Source organism: Schistocerca americana, chromosome 4 (assembly GCF_021461395.2).
Source record: "Schistocerca americana isolate TAMUIC-IGC-003095 chromosome 4, iqSchAmer2.1, whole genome shotgun sequence".
Taxonomy (NCBI): domain Eukaryota; kingdom Metazoa; phylum Arthropoda; class Insecta; order Orthoptera; family Acrididae; genus Schistocerca; species Schistocerca americana.
The window spans coordinates 334,182,979-334,204,163 of record NC_060122.1 but is presented as its reverse complement, the minus strand read 5'-3'; the positions used below and the strand labels follow the sequence as shown (position 1 = coordinate 334,204,163).

Here is a 21,185-nt window from a genome sequence, read left to right as displayed (position 1 = left end):
GTGATTTGGAACGATGATTCACGCAGTAGCCTGTAGGGATCCGGTGGAAGTGTTTGGGTCTGGCGAATTCCTGCAGAGTACGTGCTATCATGCGCAGTGTGAAAAGTGAAGTATGGAGGAGTTGGTGTACAGTAGAAGAACAGTTGGGAGACGGTGATCGATTGTAGCAGCATGGCAGTGTACCTGTCATAAAGCAGCACCTGTGAGGCAATGGTCTGAGGAAAATAACATTCCTGAAATATAGTGGCCTGTCCAGAGTCCCGACGTGAACGCAATTGTGCACCTTGGGATCAGTTAAAATGTGTCGTTCAGTAGCACTACGTTCTCTGGCTTGAGAAAAAATGGGCTGCCATTCCTCCAGACATTCAGACACCTCATGGAGAGTGTCCCCATCTCCCCATGAATGTAAGCCCAGTGTCTTAATCCTTTCCCTGGTTTGCCTGATAAGGAAGCGCTTTGTCTCAGACTTGGGGAGAGTATACTGAAAGAAATATTTTTCTGTTCTCAACTGTGAAATCTACTTTTAATCATAGAAATACTAGAAGTATAGTTGCACTGACAAATAATACAGCTATACTGGTATCAATAATAGCACATTAGATGAGAAATACGTCCTGAAATTATTAGGTCTGCAACTTTGCTTCCCCGTTTTGCAATAGACGGCAGTAGCGGCAAGTGGGGTTCAGATGGTTGGTCATTGGCGTAATACAATAAGCTTAGGCATCTGTAAACATAATGCCATAAAAATATTAGTCGATTTGTGATTGCCTCATAAAGTTATTCTCGATTAAGTACGTCAACTTACGTACCCATTTCTCCCCATTAGCGGAAAGTTTTAATTTTCTGCTTTAACCTGAATAATTCTGCAGCTGTGGCTCTTAAAATGGTGAGTAAGACCATTGGTGAGGGAACTATTAGTAGAAGAACGAGTGGAGAATGCTTTCTACGCCTTAAGAACGGTGATTTTGATTTCGAAGACACACATGGTGGAGGAAGACAGAACGTTTTCGTAGCTACTAAAACAGACGAAGACAGTCACAGGACATCATTATCAAAAGTAACTGATGCGTTCGAGCCCAGCACTGAAACACAAACGGCCACAATACAGCGATAGACACGTAAAGGTAATTTTGCACCAGGTCAGTGCTCGACCCCATGTCGGAAAACCTGTCAAAATACACATTGAAACGCTGAAATGAGAAGTCCTATCCCTCCCGCCGTATTCTCCATACATTGCTCTCTCTGACTACCACTTTTTTCGATCAGTGGCATACAGTCTGGCTGACCAGCACTTCCGATCATATGATCAAGTGCAAAATTGAATCGATTCATGGATGCCCACAAAAGATGCCCATTCCTTGAACCACGGGATTAGTATGCCATCCGAAAGATGAGAGAATGTAGTGGCCAGCGATGGACAATACTATGAATCATAAAGCTTTTTTTTCGCAATAAAGCCCCGAACTTCGAGAAAAAACGGCGGAAGCAAAGTTGTAGACCTAGTACAAACAGGAAGCAAAACATTGTACAAAAACATTGGAGAATACGAAGATAGTATTATGAGAAACGCGGTGCAATAGAAAGTTGTTGGATGTTCGAAATGATGAAGCAGTTGGAAAAACAGCAGTTGGAAAAACAGCAGTTGGAAAAACAGCAGAGGTAACAAGTCTCTGGAAGATCCTACATGAGCACCTGCTGAGATGAGAGAATGTAGTGGCCAGCGATGGACAATACTATGAATCATAAAGCTTTTTTTTCGCAATAAAGCCCCGAACTTCGAGAAAAAACGGCGGAAGCAAAGTTGTAGACCTAGTACAAACAGGAAGCAAAACATTGTACAAAAACATTGGAGAATACGAAGATAGTATTATGAGAAACGCGGTGCAATAGAAAGTTGTTGGATGTTCGAAATGATGAAGCAGTTGGAAAAACAGCAGTTGGAAAAACAGCAGTTGGAAAAACAGCAGAGGTAACAAGTCTCTGGAAGATCCTACATGAGCACCTGCTGAGATGAGAGAATGTAGTGGCCAGCGATGGACAATACTATGAATCATAAAGCTTTTTTTTCGCAATAAAGCCCCGAACTTCGAGAAAAAACGGCGGAAGCAAAGTTGTAGACCTAGTACAAACAGGAAGCAAAACATTGTACAAAAACATTGGAGAATACGAAGATAGTATTATGAGAAACGCGGTGCAATAGAAAGTTGTTGGATGTTCGAAATGATGAAGCAGTTGGAAAAACAGCAGTTGGAAAAACAGCAGTTGGAAAAACAGCAGAGGTAACAAGTCTCTGGAAGATCCTACATGAGCACCTGCTGAGATGAGAGAATGTAGTGGCCAGCGATGGACAATACTATGAATCATAAAGCTTTTTTTTCGCAATAAAGCCCCGAACTTCGAGAAAAAACGGCGGAAGCAAAGTTGTAGACCTAGTACAAACAGGAAGCAAAACATTGTACAAAAACATTGGAGAATACGAAGATAGTATTATGAGAAACGCGGTGCAATAGAAAGTTGTTGGATGTTCGAAATGATGAAGCAGTTGGAAAAACAGCAGTTGGAAAAACAGCAGTTGGAAAAACAGCAGAGGTAACAAGTCTCTGGAAGATCCTACATGAGCACCTGCTGAGATGAGAGAATGTAGTGGCCAGCGATGGACAATACTATGAATCATAAAGCTTTTTTTTCGCAATAAAGCCCCGAACTTCGAGAAAAAACGGCGGAAGCAAAGTTGTAGACCTAGTACAAACAGGAAGCAAAACATTGTACAAAAACATTGGAGAATACGAAGATAGTATTATGAGAAACGCGGTGCAATAGAAAGTTGTTGGATGTTCGAAATGATGAAGCAGTTGGAAAAACAGCAGTTGCAAAAACAGCAGTTGGAAAAACAGCAGAGGTAACAAGTCTCTGGAAGATCCTACATGAGCACCTGCTCTCCAAGTGCCTTACCACTGTGAAACCTCGCTACATGACACAGCACATGTAGTGGCAGAGGTACAGCTTAGAGCAGTACGAAACGTACAGTAGTTGACTGGTGATCACTCGGTAAGACGCAGCTGATATCAGTGGTAAGTACACTGGAGGCCATTTATGTCACGACACTGAAAGTAATCCCTAATGAAGAAATTTTACCAATCATAAAAATACAGTATAGTACGAACAATACATGATCAGATTTCCGGCGTTGCACCAGGTGTGAAATCTAGTATACAGTGATCCCATCTCTAGCAGTAACAACAGCTTAAGCCCAGATGGAGATTTGATAACAGACACGAGTGCGTCACGTCGTGCTGCCTCAGCTCTACACCAGAGTTCATCGACCATAGTGACTGACGAGTGGTGGTGCATCAGTCTCTCGGCACCCCATGACGACATGCTTACAACGGGTGAGAGATCTGGAGAACGTATTGGCCAGGTCCACAGCATTAACACTCTCCGCATCGATATAGGTCAGCACATTATGGGTCTTCCGTTATCTTGTTGAAATGACGTCATGGAGAACACAAATGCGCGGCACAGTCAACGGCCTTAACATGTCAGGAATTTAATGCCTTCTCTATAAATTACCAGCTATGGGAACCACAGGTAATCGTATAACTAATGGCACACTAATGTGCAAGGTTCTGGGCTCATATACTATAGCAAATGTAGTCTGGTAACATTCATTCTCCTCAGAGCCTCCACACATGGATACACCCATAGCGATGCTGTACACAAATAGGATTTGCCTGGAAAGATGGCATGGCGCCACTGCTGCGTCCAGTGTTGTCATTGGGTGCATCGCTATTGGAAGGCACTTCCATTCGCCGTTTCTTGTTAACGCACACATTATTGCTGTAACATGCTGGTTCCTGCTCAGCCCAAAAGGAAACAGCTGGGTGAGGTCAGGTCACCAACGTTTAGCTGAATACACAAAGACCAGATAATTTTCTCTAGGCTGGTGGAGAATCCCCATCCCTTGGAAGCTGGAAAACCAGCGCTGTCGCTCACAATAGCCATCAGCACCAGCAGGTGGGACCATCTGGAAATGGTGTTACAATATAAGCTGAGAACCCCGTTTCGCATGCATATGGGGTGTAACGGGTAGAAGTGCATATATTTTTATATTTGGTGTCTTAATATGTACCCACATCAGTGTGTCGGTTGTTTCTTCTCTGTATCGAACAGTCTTCCCACAAACACGTTACAAACTTTATGATCTGATGTTTTCTACACACACATACTGCACCAATAAGTGAAATTTACCTGTCAGTATAAACTAACCGTTCTCCATCCATGTATCCACACTTTGACACTTACCTGTTGCCCAGGGGAAAATAAGGATTAATGGCTTGCTCTTGATAACTGTACTTTGAGGTATTAACTAACCTAAAAATAAATGACTTGTAATGATTATAATTATTACTCTGCAAATGATGTGAAATCTGGTGTGATGTAGTACAGTGTCCTCAGTCGCCAATAGAAATATCTGTATTTAAAGTTTTCAAAGAGTAAAAGTACCACAACTGAAAATTTTAACTTTTCAAACTGCTCCAGAATTTTGCTGACAGCATGAATTTAAATATTTCTTCCAAAGATGTGTCAGATGCCAGTTCAATAGAAGTTTCGTATTGTTCAGCTGACACGGTCAAAGGTTGGGCAATATCAGTATACGGTTTTGCTACATTAAATTAAAGATATTTTTGGAAATTATTCTGCTGTAGAGACATACAAATCATTTATCTCCGTCGCCTGGGTCAAACATCAGTCTTCATTAGGATACAAGCATCATTTAATTTAATTATTAGAACGAAGCAAGTGTTTAGGCCAAGGCTATGACGAACCATCTGTCGTGAGTGGCTATACAGTGGTGTGTAAAATGGAATCAAGTCAGAAGTTAAATTTAGTCCTTAAACGTGCTTTACTGGCTACGAGACAGCTCAGGAAACAGCCCTGTATTTCGAAACAGTTCAGAACAACTACATATTTTCGGGTCACAACATACGACGATGGCAGGATTTAAAAACTTTTTGCAGTGAGTACTACCAAGGTAACGCTGAAGCGACCAAATCCTAAGGGTTGGGCCGGGAGACAAGAAACCATCAACATACTTAAATGGAGATTCGTTGACACTTAAGGCTGTGCCTAACACAATTCGCCGGCCGCGATGGTCTAGCGGTTCTAGGCGCTCAGTCCGGAACCGCGGGACTGCTACGGTCGCAGCTTCGAATCCTGCGTCGGGCATGGATGTGTGTGATGTCCTTAGGTTAGTTAGGTTTAAGTAGTTCTAAGTTCTAGGGGACTGATGACCACAGATGTTAAGTCCCATAGTGCTCAGAGCCATTTGAACCAACCTAACACAATTCGTAGATGTAAGAAATCTAATGAACAGAACATAAGGCCCTACAGTCTGTGTGTATCGCCTTTGCAGCTGCGTATAAATTCTTAGAAACGGTGCCGTCAGAAACGAAGATGGAAGATTATGGCTTACCGTTCCGTCGACAACAAGATCATTATTCACAGACCGCAAACTCTGAAAGAAAATCGGCCGTATCCTTTTCAAAGTGACCATCCCGAAATTTTTATTGAGCGATTTCGAGGAAATCACCGAAAACATAAATCTAGATTGGCACAATGCGAAAGTGGTACGTTCAATGGGACCAAACTGCTGAGGTCATCGGTCCCTAGGGTTACACATTATTCAATCTAACTTAAACCATCCTACACTAAGGACAATACAAACAACCATGCCCAAGGGAGGACTCGAACCTCCGACGGAGGCAGCCGTGCGAACCGTGGCAAGGCGCCTCATACCGCACGGCTCCAGAATGCGAGTCCAGCATCTTACCACTACGCCACCTCGATGTGTTGCTCCTATTATCAAATAATCATGTGAAATACTACTTAATGAAACTTTCAACTTCTGTGAAAGATGGGACATCGAGCGTAAACTGCCCAACAAGTTAATTAAAGCAGTGGAGAAGCATCTGACGAGGTTTACGAGGGCGACACTCTAACAAAGACCGTAAATGGGTTTACGGTAACACTTTGTCATCTTTCACAATGGTTGACAACATTTATTCACAGCCAAATAACTAGTTTCAGGGAATGACATGTAATAAGCACATATCTAGCAATACACTTTTCATCATATCTACCAAGTGTGACGGAGATCTTAAAAAAGTGAAACACTTAACTGTTTCAATGACTTCCTCATGACATTTCCCTTCTGTTTCAACACACCTGCTGTTTATGGGAATTTCATTTGAAGTACAAACATTAAAAAAATGTCTGGTGTACAAGACGATTTACCCTGACGGATTCACAGCTGTCCTACACACAAAAACTACTGCTGTTATAAAAACTGAGCGCTCTTTTTCCAAGATAAATTTGCTTTTCTTTTAATATTTACGTATTACAGTGAGGCAGGCATGGTTATCCGGATTGGCGGTACTATCAGTAGCAGAAAGATGGAGCGAATGTTGACATTTCTTTGATTCGTGAGAGAGTATAACAGCAATTTTAAAAAAATATTAACTGGCAAAACTGGAAGCAAGACGCTGTGGGTCTCTCAAGAAGGATTGGTTGGTTGGTTGATTTGGGGGAGGAGACCAAACAGCGAGGTCATTGGTGTCATCTCAAGAAGGAGCTTGAAAAACTCCAAAACCCATCTTTCCGTGCAGAAGCAACAAATCTTGTTTAGCCCCCAAAGTACCTTTCAAGTAGAAATCGGTCAAATGAAATTTGACTCGCCCAGAGGTAATGGAGTATTTTTCACACCATTCGCGATTGGAACAGGACAGATCTTAATGCATGTTTCCATAAAAACATCCTCCGCGAAACAGTTTACAGCGATTCTCAGCGTAAAAATAAAGAGTCAGATATGTGTAAGTCAATATTTAAAAAATAAAGCGAACGAAACACTGATTTTTCTAAAATGATTCACCATTTTGCACATACATGAAGGGGCGGCAACTTATTTAAGTAATTTTTGTTTTATCGGCGTCAGGCCGTAGTCCGAGGTCTATTTCCGTGTCTAACGTTTCGTCTACCAATGCTGGAAACATCATCAGAGGCTGTAAAGACTCAGGCAGCAGTTGAAAACTTGAAAAAGCTTAGTTAGCCGAACAGTTCATGCACGAAGAGTCACGCCAACGAGTATTATGGAGCTTTTAGTGGGAAGTAGTTGGTGTTGTTTGCTTTATTTAGCAGAAAGGTCCACAACTTTCAATCCTTCAAAAGGACGAGAAGAACTTGAACAGAAAAGGAGAAGTAATTAAATGACAAGTTGTGACCTTAAAGCTAAATAAAGAAAACAGCGCCAACTCTTCAGCACTACAAACTCCACAACACACGTCGGCACGATTCCGCGGTCCTCGACAGCGGTCTGATGACGTCACGAGCCGACCTTACACACGGATACGTACAAACTGTTCGGCTTGCTGAACTTGTTTAGGTTTGACACTGATGTCTGAACCTTTATGGCCGCTGGTGGTGTTTCAGAGAAGTTACGTTGTACTTTATTGTATGTTAATCCGGGGCCTAGAAACGACGGAGTTGCTCCCCACCCACCTCAGCCGCAGTGGTTCACACCCCATGACGACTACCGCAGTCCACTTCACCCCCCCTCCCCCCCGCGCCGCCCCACCACTCTTTCAGAGTTACTTTGCGTTTTGGCCCCCGGTGGACTCCCCAGGGAACGTCTCACACCAAACGAGTGTAACCCCTACGTTTGCGTGGTAATGGTGGTGTACGCGTACATGGAGAACTAGTGAAGTTACGTTATTCACAGAAACATTTCTTGGACCACAGGCTAATGCCCGGAAAACAAATATCTCCAAGTACGAAAATATTTGCCAAGAAAGCCCGTATTTTATCATAATTTAAGTAAGGCAAGAATTTAGATCATTAAGCACGTACATTTCATTAGCAATTTACATGGATATTAAAACTTATTTACTTGTTTTTATTAAAATGAAATTCCTCCAGTTGTACTTAAGATTTTTGATTTATTTGGCTAATAGTTTCGGCGTTGCGTGAACGCCATCTTCAGGCCCGTACACTTTGTTGAAATCAGTTGAGTGTGGATCAGTCTAGAAGTCCGCGTGCTCCACATGGATGGCGGGCAGTAAGATGGCGGTGACGCAACGCTGAAACTAATAGCGAAATAAATAAAAAATCTTAAGTACAGTTGGAGGAATTAAATTTTAATAAAAATTATACCAGCTGCGTCCCACCTTCATCCAGTTTAAATATGGATGTACGAAGATTATTTACTTGTTCGTTCTTGCATCCCTGCACAATTGTGACGCCGGAAAGTGCCACAAACTCGTGAAGATGTGATTCCAGTTCAGCAGTATACAATACCATTCCTATGTTAATATCCGTGACCTCTGGACAACTTATACCCATATCGTTGGATTGGGAGGGGAGTTCCTATCCCATGGAGAGAGGGAGCGCCGAAACTAAATATTGTCAATTTTTTTTTCCTTTGTGGTTGTGTCAAGTCGTTGAGGTCTGGAATCCCAACAGAAAATGAAGAGGAAATGGCTGATAGGGTAATAGCTGTCTATCTCACTGTAAAGCAGACACTATGGATGCTTAAAAAGAGTGTGGCAAAATTTTGTGAGTTGTTGTACGATTACTGCGCGATGCAAGTAATTTATAATTTACACACACAGTAATTTTTATTTCTCCGTTTCTTTGTCCTTAACCACTTTCTGTCACAACAAATATCAGTTAATCCTGAAGAAGGAAAGTCGCATACACTATCTGTGTGAGAATCGTTAAAGCTTCGTGCGCCGTGCGTTTGTAATTTGAATTTGCTCTACATAAAGAAGGACCTGTTAAATAGAAAGGAATGATATAAAATTTTTCAGAAATCTTTCTACAGGCCATTGACTATTTCAGCATCATTGTCAACACCTGAGTTTTCCTTAATAAAACAAATGTACAATTCCTTAGCCTCCACCTAAAATTAAATGTGTTCTAGCATATATAGTAATTTCTTTGCTTACTACAGGGTAGGACAAATAAAAGCGACCAGGAATTAATGTAGGAGGAAAAGACCCACAGTTGCTTCCAACAAGATGGAGCAACTGCCCACACAGCTAGCCGAACCTTGGAGCACGTTCACACAGTCTTCACGCCTGTGTTAGCAGAGGTTGTTGTTAGCAGAGGTCAGTCTGGTCGCAGCCCTAGCTGGCCACCCAGGTCATCTGAACTGTTAGTGCACGCTTACTTTGTGTGCCGAGCCCTCAAGTGCAATGTGTATCGCAAGAACCCTCATAGTCTTCAACAACTGCAGCAGAACATTTCGGATAAGACTGCACCAATTCCACCAACTCAGTTTAGATCCACCTGCAGCATCTTGCTGACCAACCCCAAAAGTACTAAGAGATGAATGGTGGTCAGTTTCAGCACGTGCTATAGTCAGGTTAGTATTGAAATTTCCATTTCTCTCCTGTGTTTCTTTGTACCCTGGAACTCTGTTCTCCGAGCCACTTTTGTTTGCCCCATCCTGTATAAGAAAAATGTTCCATTCTGTGCTAGTAATTTTCTTCATCTAAGTCATGTACAATAATTATGTAATATTTTCTGTGATTGCCATAAGAAAAACGTTCTGAATCTCTTACCAGGACAGCCATCTTTGACTCTAGTTCAAATGTAGCCTTGTTAAACTGTTAGCCGTGTTACTGTGTTTGTCTGATTATGTATGTGGCAGAAATTAAAATATGTAATTGCTCCATTGGTAAATAATGGATCATTTCAATGAATATATGTCGTATTTGGGTAGTAAATTGGTTCTAAACTCAACGTAAATTTCTCCGCAGAACTTTGCATCCTAACCTCACGGGCATGCACAACAATAAAAATATAGTACCTGTAGGGTATGCTGCTATAAAAAATGGTACGTAATTAACAGAGATGCACTTGAAGATGGCAGCATGCTGCAGAAACGCGTCGTTGTGAAGTACCTGTTACTATCAGCCGCGACTGAAGAAGTAAATTGCGTTAGTCATAAAAAAACCTTTGTGTAGTGTGTTTTATGAACTGAAGTCACGGAAGTAGTCCTCTACAGGCAGTTTAAAAAACGTGTCATGTATACCTACAAAAGGTAGTATTGGTCAAATATAGAAAAATTGTTCACATTATGATATTTCCGGCAAGTAGTACCTGTTGAGATATGAGCCAACCTGTCCTCTGTTTCGTGACAAAAAATAAAAACACCTGCATCCTTATGATTTTATTTTATTTTGTCGATACCAGTTTCGACGCTTCACTGCGTCATCTTCAGGCTGTTTTGGTGCGGTACAGGTTGATACGGTCCCCATGCATAAACCATCAGTTGCCAGCATTACTGGATTCGCAGATAATTTGTCAGCACTCCAACCATCAGCTGTCAACTGTCCTCTGATTCTCATCTGTCTGTTACGTAGAAGTAGACACTATAGACATTGCTGTATGTGGTTACCACGCATCTTGATACATCCGTCAGTCCTTCTGCATACTGAATCATGCATTCTTTCAAATACACGTGGCTCCATTCCAATTGCGACACTTGGATTCATCACTTACTCCTATAACGTCTGCACGTTGTCGATAGGTTGGGCATTCATTCACTAATGAATCAGGTTCAGTGAACATGGAGGCCATGTTAGCAGACCATCTCGACCAAACCATCGCCCAGAAACGTAACGGTGAGGTAGTGTCGTGTGACTCACAGAAAATGGGGTGGTGCCGCGTCATACACAAACCACAGTCGTTGTCATTTCCTAGGCGAACGTTCTCAAATAACGCTGTCAATTCACCGTGCAGAAATAGATGATACACATCACCTGTAAAGCAGTTTGGTAAAGTGTGTGGTCCTATTAGCCTGTCACCGACAATTCCAGCCAATGCCATACACTGACACTGAAGCGAAGCTGACGTCTTACCTCCAATGTTTAGTCGAGCAGTCGCATATGCCCGTGTGTATTGTAGTAATTTACTATGCAATCTCTTGATAACGTGCTTCATTTGCAAGTAAAATGTGGACTGTGAATTGTGGATCTTCAACAGGCCATATCTCAACAGATATTGGTGTCTGGACATATAATTATAGGAGCTTTTCTTCTACTCTCGGCCAATACCTAACTCCTGTAGGAGTGATACTTTCTTAAACAAAATTTATTTTCCTAGATAAGTTCTTGGTACCTCCTAAAACCCACACTCTGTTTTTTTCTGTGAACCACTCGAACAGTCGTTAATTTGTGCACACATTCGATGCACGTCTGTCTCTTCTCTAAGCTTCACAAGCAAGTGTAGAGCGCAATGTTCTACACGGTGTGGTTTTTCCGATCCATTATATACACGATGCACGCACATTAACGGGATAACCTCAGAATTACCTGAATCACCAACTTCTGCAGCGCCGACGTGCGGGAAGAGTTCAACGAGGTTCTGGAAGATACCGACAGGGATGTGGATCCACGCCGACCCTACTGCCCTGGCCAGCTGCGCTGAGTTTTTCGGTTGAGGATCCATGGTGCGAGTAGGCCGATCGATGTGGCCCGACAGGTTCTCAACTGGGTTTTAATCAGAGGAGTTCGATGCCCACGGGAGAGCACAGTAAATTCATCTTGCTGCTCTTCGAACCACACGAACTGTGCGGCGCGTTGCATCGTCCTGCTGGTAGGGACCATCGTGCCAAGGAAAAAATGGAACTATGTAGGGATCGAAATGGTCTCCAAAGATGAAAGCATACTTGTGTTGAACCATTGTTCCTTGCAGAATGAAGAATCACTCTGGGAATAGCAAGAAAACATATCCCGGACCATAAAGTTCCCTTGTACGGCCTGAGCCCTTCCGACGACTTTGTTGCAGGGCCGTGCACACCACCGGCCATCTATCCGATGGAACATAAAACGTGATTCATCAGGAAACGCCACCTCTCAACACTCTGTGGACATCCAGTTGCGGTACTGGCGTGTAAATTTCAGCCTTCTTCGCCAATGATCAGCAGTCAGCATGGGTGCATGAACCAGATGCCTGCTGCGGAAGCCGGCCGCTGTGGCCGAGAGTTTCTAGGCGCTTCAGACAGGAACCGCGCGACCGCTGCGGTCGCAGGTTCGAATCCTGCCTCGGGCATGGATGGGTGTGATGTCCTTAGGTTAGTTTGGTTTAAGTAGTTCTAAGTTCTAGGGGACTGATGACCTCAGATGTTAATTCCCATAGTGCTCAGAGCCATTTGAACCATTTGAACCCGCTGCGAAGACCCATACGCAGCAACCTTCGCTGAACTGTCGTTGAGGAGACACCGTTGATACCCTCTGGGTCCGTCTGGGTGGCACGTGCTCAAATGGACGTCTATCTCCCCGTACACATCTCCGCAGCCCACGTTCATCCCTGTCCCCGTGGTGCATAACAAATGCCTCAGCACCGGTATTGGATAGCGTCATTTTGCAGCGCACGGTATTCTTCAACCATGGCGGCACTTGAACAGTTTCCAAACTTGGCCGTTTGAGAAATGCTTTCACCAATAGCCTGGAAGCCAATGATCATACGCCTTTGGACATCAGATATGTCGCTCCGTTTCCGCTTTACGACAACGACTGCACTGTTTTCCGTTCGCCCTCCCCCCTCCCTCCGCCCCCCCCCCCTCCCCACACACACGGACACGCATTGTATACCCTTCACTGCAAGCGCTGCACATGCTGTCTGTCAATGGTTATGGCGCGCTGAAGCCGAACATGGCGGTGGTCACATTAATGTGACTAGACTGTGTATAAACCAATAAATTCACCGTTGTCATGTTACCGAATGGAAGGTATAATCTCTACATTACCGTTACTGAGAAATATTCATGATTGTTTATGAAAATACGTACTTGCAGCTTTCTTAATTCATTTATTTTAACCTCGCTGTTAGGATATGAGCGTTCTGACAGATACATGCATGTGTCCTAGCTGCCTCAGACCAAGCAGCTACGCTAACTGCTAGTAGCAGGGGGCTGCCACTGCCCTGAGACGGCGTCGGCCAGGACTTTGATGAGCTCGAAGGTCTCCGTGACGACTGGCCAGATGGCCGAGGGCTCCGGGTCGAACCCCGACGTTCCCCCTTCGGGAAGCTCCAGAGTGTACGAGAAGCGCGCGCCCGGCACGCCCTTTGCGTAGTCACGGCTCGAGCCGGAAGAGAAATCTGTAAACACGACAAACATCCTAGTTACAAAGGCTGCAAACTACATGGCGCATTCTCTATATTTCCTGTAACTGCTAGACAATTTCACTGGACATTTTTCAAACCAGTGGACCACAAGGTGCAGTCCGTAGCTCTCCGCCAGGCTTCTATAGTATGCTACCTGCGCACGTTCATAAAACAAGTCACAAACTCTTTCTCTGTTGCTGCCCCCTCACCTCTAGGACGAGCTACCGACCATGCACTCTGTCCAGAATTAAATGCCTTGTTGCTTTCAGGAGGAAGCTGAAGCATTTCCCTCTTAAGTTTCCTTATAAATTAACGTATACGGACAGTTTTCGCTCTACCGAACAGTAAAGCAAATCCTCCCAAGTTCTTCCCTTTACGCATATTTCTCTTCTCATTCCTCTCTCACTCGCTGCTTTCTTTTCCCCCAGCTTCATTAATTGTGTTTTATCGTGTTTCCCTTTCTCGGTCTCTTCCGCCCCTTCCCTCACGTTAAATGCCACCAGCCTCCATAGCTTAAACTTGCCTTCCCGTAACTGCCTCTATAGTTGCACTTTTCGTGAGCGAATGAAAAAAAGTGTTCGGTTTATCTTTCTACACGGTAGTAATTACTAAAATTTTATTGTGTTTTGTATTAGATGTAACTTACTAAATGCTTCTCTTAATGAATGCAGCAAAAAATATGTAGAATGTCTGGTTTAATGCAAGAGAAGGCCGGTTGGCCTCAGTCTTGCCAAGCTCAATAAATTAATGAGAAATAAGTAAAGAAACATAAATGCTTCCAAACTGCAGGCAGTAGCTACAGGACGAAACACACTCAATTTCCGTCCTCATGGCTCCTACATAATCTGATCTAACTATCCAATTAACTAACAGACTAAAATAACTCTGACTAATCTTTGACTGTAAACTAACATAGAAATCCTCAGCCACTAACCTTCCAAGAGGAAGTCCACAATAGACTAAAACTACTCGTCAGCCGACCCGAGAATTTCATCACTCTTGGCACCTACAAAGCCTTGATCGGACCGATATCCTGCAGAATAAAATACAATACATTACAAGGATTGTATTTCAGCCTGCATGCTTACAGCACACGTTTAGGCATTATGTCACTTGTGTCAGTGGTCGCAGCCGTTGCCTCCATTGCTATAACGTTGGTCACAAACCCGCATGGGTACCGTTACATGTATGTGCTGTGACGTGGCATCGAACATTTATGCTTGACAACGGTGTAACGCCTTAATCGCAGTAACAGAATAACAACTTCTAAAGACATTGAAAAATAACTTCATTTAAACAACTCGTGCAGGCTGCGAACATACATTAAAAAAAGTAAATTATTTACGCTGGTTGAAAAATCAGCATTTTTATTGTCTGCTTGTAATTCAGTCGCATCAGTGTCTTTTATTTAACACTCGTAACGGGAAATTTGGAAATTTGTGGTAAGGTCTTATGGGATCAAACTGCTGAGGTCATCGATCCCTAAGCTTACACACTAATCAACCTAACTTAAACTAACTTAAGCTAAGGACGACACACACACCCATGCCCGAGGGAGGACTCGAACCTCCGACGGGGGATCCGCGCGGACCGTGACAAGGCGCCCAAGACCTCGCAGCTACCCCGCGCAGCACAGCACTCGTAATGGTTTCACCAGCATGACAGTCAGGCATTGGTTTGTGAGGACTGGCCTGCCCAGAGACCCAAAGTGAACAAAATGGAACACCTTCGCTTCACATACTATCGTCTAACATCACCTTTTTTGGTTTCGGGCGTTGAAGAACAGGCATTTTGAGTCCTCATTGAAAGTGTATCTAGCAGAGTTCAGGCCATCATATAGGGGAAGAGGTGGAAACGCCCCATATTATTATCCACTAAACATATAGTGTAGTATTTTATATATAGTGTACTATTTTGTAAACGGAAGAGCGAACAGCGCTTATGGCGTAAAAAGTGGGCTTCCTGATAAGACGCTATACCTGCCGCACTGAAAATCAATTTTCCGTCTAGCAGTGCAGTGCAACGCGCTGACAGCCGCTGTGACCGAGCGGTTCTAGGCACTTGATTACGGAACCGCGCGACTGCTGCGGTCGCAGGTTCGAATCCTGCCTCGGGCATGGATGTGTGTGATGTCCTTAGGTTAGTTAGGCTTAAGTAGTTCTAAGTTCTAGGAGACTGATGACCTCAGATGTGAAGTCCCACAGTGCTCAGACCCATCTGAACCATTTTTGAACCAGCTGATGACAGTAAAAAGAAGAAGGATAATTTGCTACTTTAATGAGGTCTGTGAATGGTGTCTGAAGGGAAGGTACTGTTTAGAAAGAGTAAGAAGCTGGAATGCCCATTACATGTTTTCGTCAGTACAGTGAAGTAATCACTGCGTAGTTTTTTTATAAGATTTCGATAAGGATGTCAGTGAACTCTTAAAGAGGAGAAGAATAAGGAGGAGGAGGTGGTGGAGGAAGAGGAGGAGAAGGAGGAGACGGAAGAGATAGAACAAGAAGAGAAATCCGCATCAGTTACTGCGTGCGAAAACTGTCTTATTGCATCTATCTACATTGAAGCGCCAAAGAAACTGTTATAGGCATGCGTATTCAAATACATAGATTCGTAAACAGACAGAATATGGAGTTACGATCTGCAAGGCCTATAATATATAATCGTCTGGCGCAGTTGTTAGATCGGTTACTGCGGCTGCAATGGCGGGTTATCAAGATTTAAGTGAGTTTGAACGTGGTGTTATAGTCGGCGCACAAGTGATGGGACACAGCATCTCCGAGGTAGCCATGAAGTGGGGATTTTCACGAGTGTACCGTGAATATCAGGAATTCGGTGAAACATCAAGTCTCCGGCATCGCTGCGGCAGGAAAAAGATCCTGCAAGAACGGGACCAACGACGGCTGAAGAGAGTCGTTCAACGTGACAGATACGCAGCCCTCCCGCAAATTACTGCAGGTTTCAATGCCGGGCCATCAACAAGTGTCAGCGTGCGAACCATTCAACAACACATCATCGATATGGGCCCAGTCTTGTGCCCTTGATGACTGGACGACACAAAGCTTCACGCCTCGCCTGGGCCCTTCAACACCGACATTGGACTGACTGGAAACATGTTGCCTGGTCGGACGAGTCTCGTTTCAAATTGCATCGAGCGGAAGGACGTGTACAGGTATGGAGATAACCTCATGAATCCATGGAGCCTGCATGTCAGCAGAGGACTGTTCAAGTTGGTGGAGCCTCTGTAATGGTTTAGGGCGTGTGCAGTTGGAGGGACATGAGACCCCTTATACGTCTAGATACGACTCTGATAGGTGACACGTACTTAAGTATCCTGTCTGGTCACCTGCATCCATTCATGTCCATTGTGTATTCCGACGGACTTGGGCAATTCCAGCAGGGCAATGCGACACCCCAAACGTCTATAATTGCTACAGGATGGCTCCAGAAACACTCTTCTGAGTTTAAACACTTCTGCTGGCCATCAAACTCCCTGGACATGAACATTATTGAGCATAACTGGGATGCCTTGAAACGTCCTGTTCAGAAGAGATCTCCACCCCCTCGCACTCTTGCGGATTTATGGACAGCCCTGCAAGATTCATGGTTTCAATTCCCTGCAGCACTACTTCAGACATTATTCGAGTCCATGCCATGTCCTGTTGCGGAACTCCCGCGTGCTCGCGGGGGCCTACATGATATTAGGCAGGTGTATCATTTTCTTTAGCTCTTCAGTGTAGTTCAAGCATACTGAAGAAATGCGAAGTCTTCGCTGGTGCGAATTTAAAGTACTCCAGAATTCTGTAGGGTTGGAATAGCTAGAAAACTTTCGTTTCAGTAAGTACGTGTTCCTATTTCTGTGCACACCCGCTCGGATATCACAGTGCACTGCAGCGCTTAATTCTGGGACTCGAGTAGGTACCGGCCCCGAATCGACGAGGATCGGTGTGTTGGCCAGCCTGTGTGTGGTTCTCAGGTGATTTCCCACATCCGGCTAGGTAAATACCGGGTTGGTACCTGTATCAAGTGGTGTTGTCAGAAATGGTATTCAGCAACCCACTGTCACTAAAAACGTCAAAGCCGACTGTGTGGAGACGGGGGATAAGGCAAGCAATAAGAAAAAGAAGAAGAAGGAGACTATTATTTATGAGAGCCTTTGCAAGTCAAATAGAGAGTGATCATATAAATTCAAAAATCAGGCAACTACATAGGCAGCAATTCTATTTAGTAGTTGAGCATTTATGTACGCCTTTCCATACAATACAGACAAAACGTGCCCATCTTCAATTAAATAAAGGCAATGGATAACTTCGTAATCAGTAAAATACTGCTCCTTTTCGTTCGTCCACATTAATGAGTATTTTAAAATGCAATTAGCTACCTGACAACCCACTCACGACCAGGTCTGTTGCATATCGTATGTATTCCCTACTGAGTAGCAAGTATTCCACGTGACTCGATGCAACGTTTCGTTACTGCCTGAAACGTTTCACTGGGGCAGTTTCTTTCAGGTAACCCATCACCCACTCGCTCGAGCTGATGTCCGGAGCCAGGTGGTGGGGGACCTTCTCAGCGGAAGAATCTGAACAGCAAAGCTACAAAGTCGCCAGTGTCTCGTTGTTAAAAGATCACTTACGCAGCCGTTCTCGGTTCGTCTCCATCGGCGCCACAGCGCCAGCATGTGGACAGTTTTCTACGAAGTGAGGTCGTCTCGTCATTACTTTCCCTTGCTGCTTACTCCATCATTTACATCCTGTTTAGGCCCTTGATAAAGTGCTTCTTGGTATGACCTGCTATAGCAGGGAAATATGGTGTATCTAGTATTTTCTGTGTGTGTGTGTGTGTGTGTGTGTGTGTGTGTGTGTGTGTGTGTGTGTTCCATTATATTCTTTCATTTAATTTCAATGCACCTAAAATGCACACCTAGACGGAAACACCAACACAATGAAAATGGTTCTAGTTGGCCGTTATCAATTATGTCCTCGCTGTTTTTCTCTGAGAAATATAACTTTTTATTCCGTTAAGTAACGGGGCAGGAAGGATACCTTGCAAAAGAGGTCAAACAGGAAATCCACTGCCAACAAAATTACAAAACATAAACCTCTCTTGCAAGCAGGCTAGTAACTCCGAATTGCTTTTTCAAGGCAAAAATTATTTTATCATCCTCCTTGAGTGTGAACTAATTTCACATGCTATATTCCAATCCTTGTCATCCTCTACACTACTTCTAGTACCATGAGAGTTATTCCATGGTGTCTTAACAGATGACGATTCATCCTGTCCCTCCTTCTTACCATATATTCCTTTCCTGCAGACGACCTCCTTATCTCATCAGTCCACCAAATTTTCAACGTTCTGCAGTAGCAATACGTTTCAAATGCTTATTTTATCTTCTGTTCTGGTTTTCCTACAGTCCATCTTTCACTACCATGCAATGCTCTGCTACAAACGTATATTCTCAGAAATTTCTTTTTCAAACTAAAGCCTACGTTTCATACTAGCAGGCTTCTTTTGGCCTAGAATACCCTCTTTGCCAGAGCTGGTCTGCTTTTTATGTCCTCCTTGCACCGTACATCAAGGGTTATTTTGCTGCCGAGGTAGCAGAATTCCTTACCGTAGTCTACTTCGTGATCCCCAATTCTGATAAGTTTCACGTTGTTCTCATTCCAGCTACTTCCCTGCACTTTCATCTTTCTTGGATTTACTCTCAATCTATATTCTGTACTCAATAGACCGTTTACTTCATTCAACAGATCCTGTAATTCTTCTTCACTTTCACTAAGAATAGCCATGTAATCAGTGAATGTTATCACGGATATGCTTTCACAAACAGTTTTAATCCCACTCCTGAACCTTTCTTTTATTTCTCTCATTGCTTCTTCGATGTACAGACTGAACAGTAGGGGCAAAAGACTACAGCCTTGTCTTATACCCTTTTTAATACGAGCACTTCGTTCTTCGTATTCGAGTCTTATTGGTCCCTCTTTGCTCTTGAAGGTATTGTATAGTGTCCAGTGCTAGCTATAGCTTACGGTGTTTTTCTCAGACATTTGAACATCCTACACCATTTTAAATTGTCGAAAGCTTTTCCCAGGACGGTATACCGGATGAACGTGTCTTGATTTTTCTTCAGTCCGCAGCGTCATAGATGTCATTCTAGTGCCTTTACCTTCCCTGAAGTCAAACAGATCGTCCTCTACGAGATTTTCAATTTTCCTTTCTTATCTTCTGTATATTATCCTTGTCAACAACTCGGATGCATGAGCTGTTAAGGTGATTGTATGATAATTCTCGCACTTGACGCCTCTTACTATCTTTGGAACTGTGCGGATGAGGGTTTACCGAAGCTCTGATGGTATATCGCTAGTCTCATACATTTTACGCGCCGACGAGAATATTCTTTTTTTTTCTTTTGCCACTTTTCCCAATTCTGTTGGAATGTTATCTATTCCTTCTGCCTTAATTGATCTTAGGTGATCCAAATCTCTTTTAAATTCCGATTAATACAGAATACCCTATTTCTTCCCTGTCAACTCCTGTTTTTTCTTCTATCACAAGATCAGACAAGTTTTCTCCCACATAGGTAGCCTTCAACGTACTCTTTCCACCTATCTGCTCTCTCCCCTGAACTCCTATTGCACTCTTAATGTTACCGCCCTTGCTTTTAATTTCACCGACTGATGTTTTCACTTTTCTACATGCAGAGACCGTCCTTTCGACAATCACATTTTCATACAGCCATTTCGCCTTAGCTTTTTGTTTATTTCATTCCTAAATGACTTGTATTTCTGTATTCCTGAATTTTCCTGAATATATTTGTACTTCCTTCTTTCGTCGATCAACTGAAGTATGTGTTCTGTTACCCACGGTTTCTTTGCAGTTACCTTCTTTTATCTATGTTTTTCTTTCCAGCTCTTGTCTTTGCCCTTTTTAGAGGTGTCCTTTATTCTTCAACTCAACTGCAAGCTGAGCTATTCATTATAGCAGTATGTACAGCCTCAGCGAACTTTAAGCATCTCTCTTCATTCCTTAGTACTTCCGTATCCCACTTATTTGGGCATGTATTCTTCCTGACTAGTCTCTTAAACTTCAGCCTACTCTTCATCGCTACTAAATTGTAATCTGAGTCTATGTCTGCTCTCTGGTACACCTTATGATCCAGTATCTGATTTCGGAATCCCTGCCTGCCCATGATGTAATCTAACTGGTATTTTCCCGTATCTCACGGCGTTTTCCAAGTAAATCTCCTCCTCTTGTAATTCTTTGACAGAGCTTTCGCTATTACTAACTGAAATCTATTGCAAGACTCCGTCTTTCAGTCTTTCTCTTTTCACATTCCTATTACCAACACCATATTCCACCGCAAGCCTTTCTTCCACTGCTTCCCTTACAACAGCGTTGCAATCTCCCGTGGCTACTAAATTTTCTTCTTCCTTTACGTACTGAAGTAGCCTTCAGTATCCTCTTATACTTTCTCTGTCTCATCATCTTCAGCTTGCGACATTGACATGTATACCTAAACTACCGTTGCGGTGCTGGTTTGCTGTCGATCCTGATGAGAAAAACCCTAGAGAACCCTATCACTGAACTGTTTACAGTAGCTCACTCCCTGAGCTACCTTCCTGCCCATAACTAATCCTACTCCCGTTACACCATTATCTGCTGCTGTTGATATACATTACACTAACCTGACCAGAAATCCTTGTCTTTTATCCATTTCACGTCACTGACGTCCATCATTCTATATTGAGCCTTACTATATCTAGATTGAGCCTTTGCATTTCCCTGTTCAGACTTTCTATCTTGCTAACCGCGTTCAGACTTCTGAAATTCCACGTCCCGAATCTTAGGAGGTTACGCTTCCGTTGGTTACTCAATCTTTTTGTAATGGCCACCTTCCCCTTGGCAGTCCCTTCCCGGTGATGTGAATGAGGTATCAGTCTGGAATATTTTGCCAATGGAGAGATTATCATCACAATTCTTCAGTTACAGACCACATGTCCCGTGGATTTAAGTTATGT

The 21,185-nt window shown here is 43.3% G+C and overlaps 1 protein-coding gene across 1 annotated transcript in view; it reads right to left on the bottom strand.

Annotated features, from left to right (window-relative positions):
- Positions 1 to 12,850: 12,850 nt before the first annotated feature.
- Positions 12,851 to 21,185, bottom strand: part of LOC124612867 (carboxypeptidase B-like) — a 139,538-nt gene continuing 131,203 nt past the window's right edge. The window contains exon 10 of the mRNA XM_047141298.1: positions 12,851 to 13,161. Coding sequence (XP_046997254.1) covers positions 12,953 to 13,161 — 209 coding nt within the window. The 3' untranslated portion in view covers positions 12,851 to 12,952. The remainder of the gene's footprint in view (positions 13,162 to 21,185) is intronic.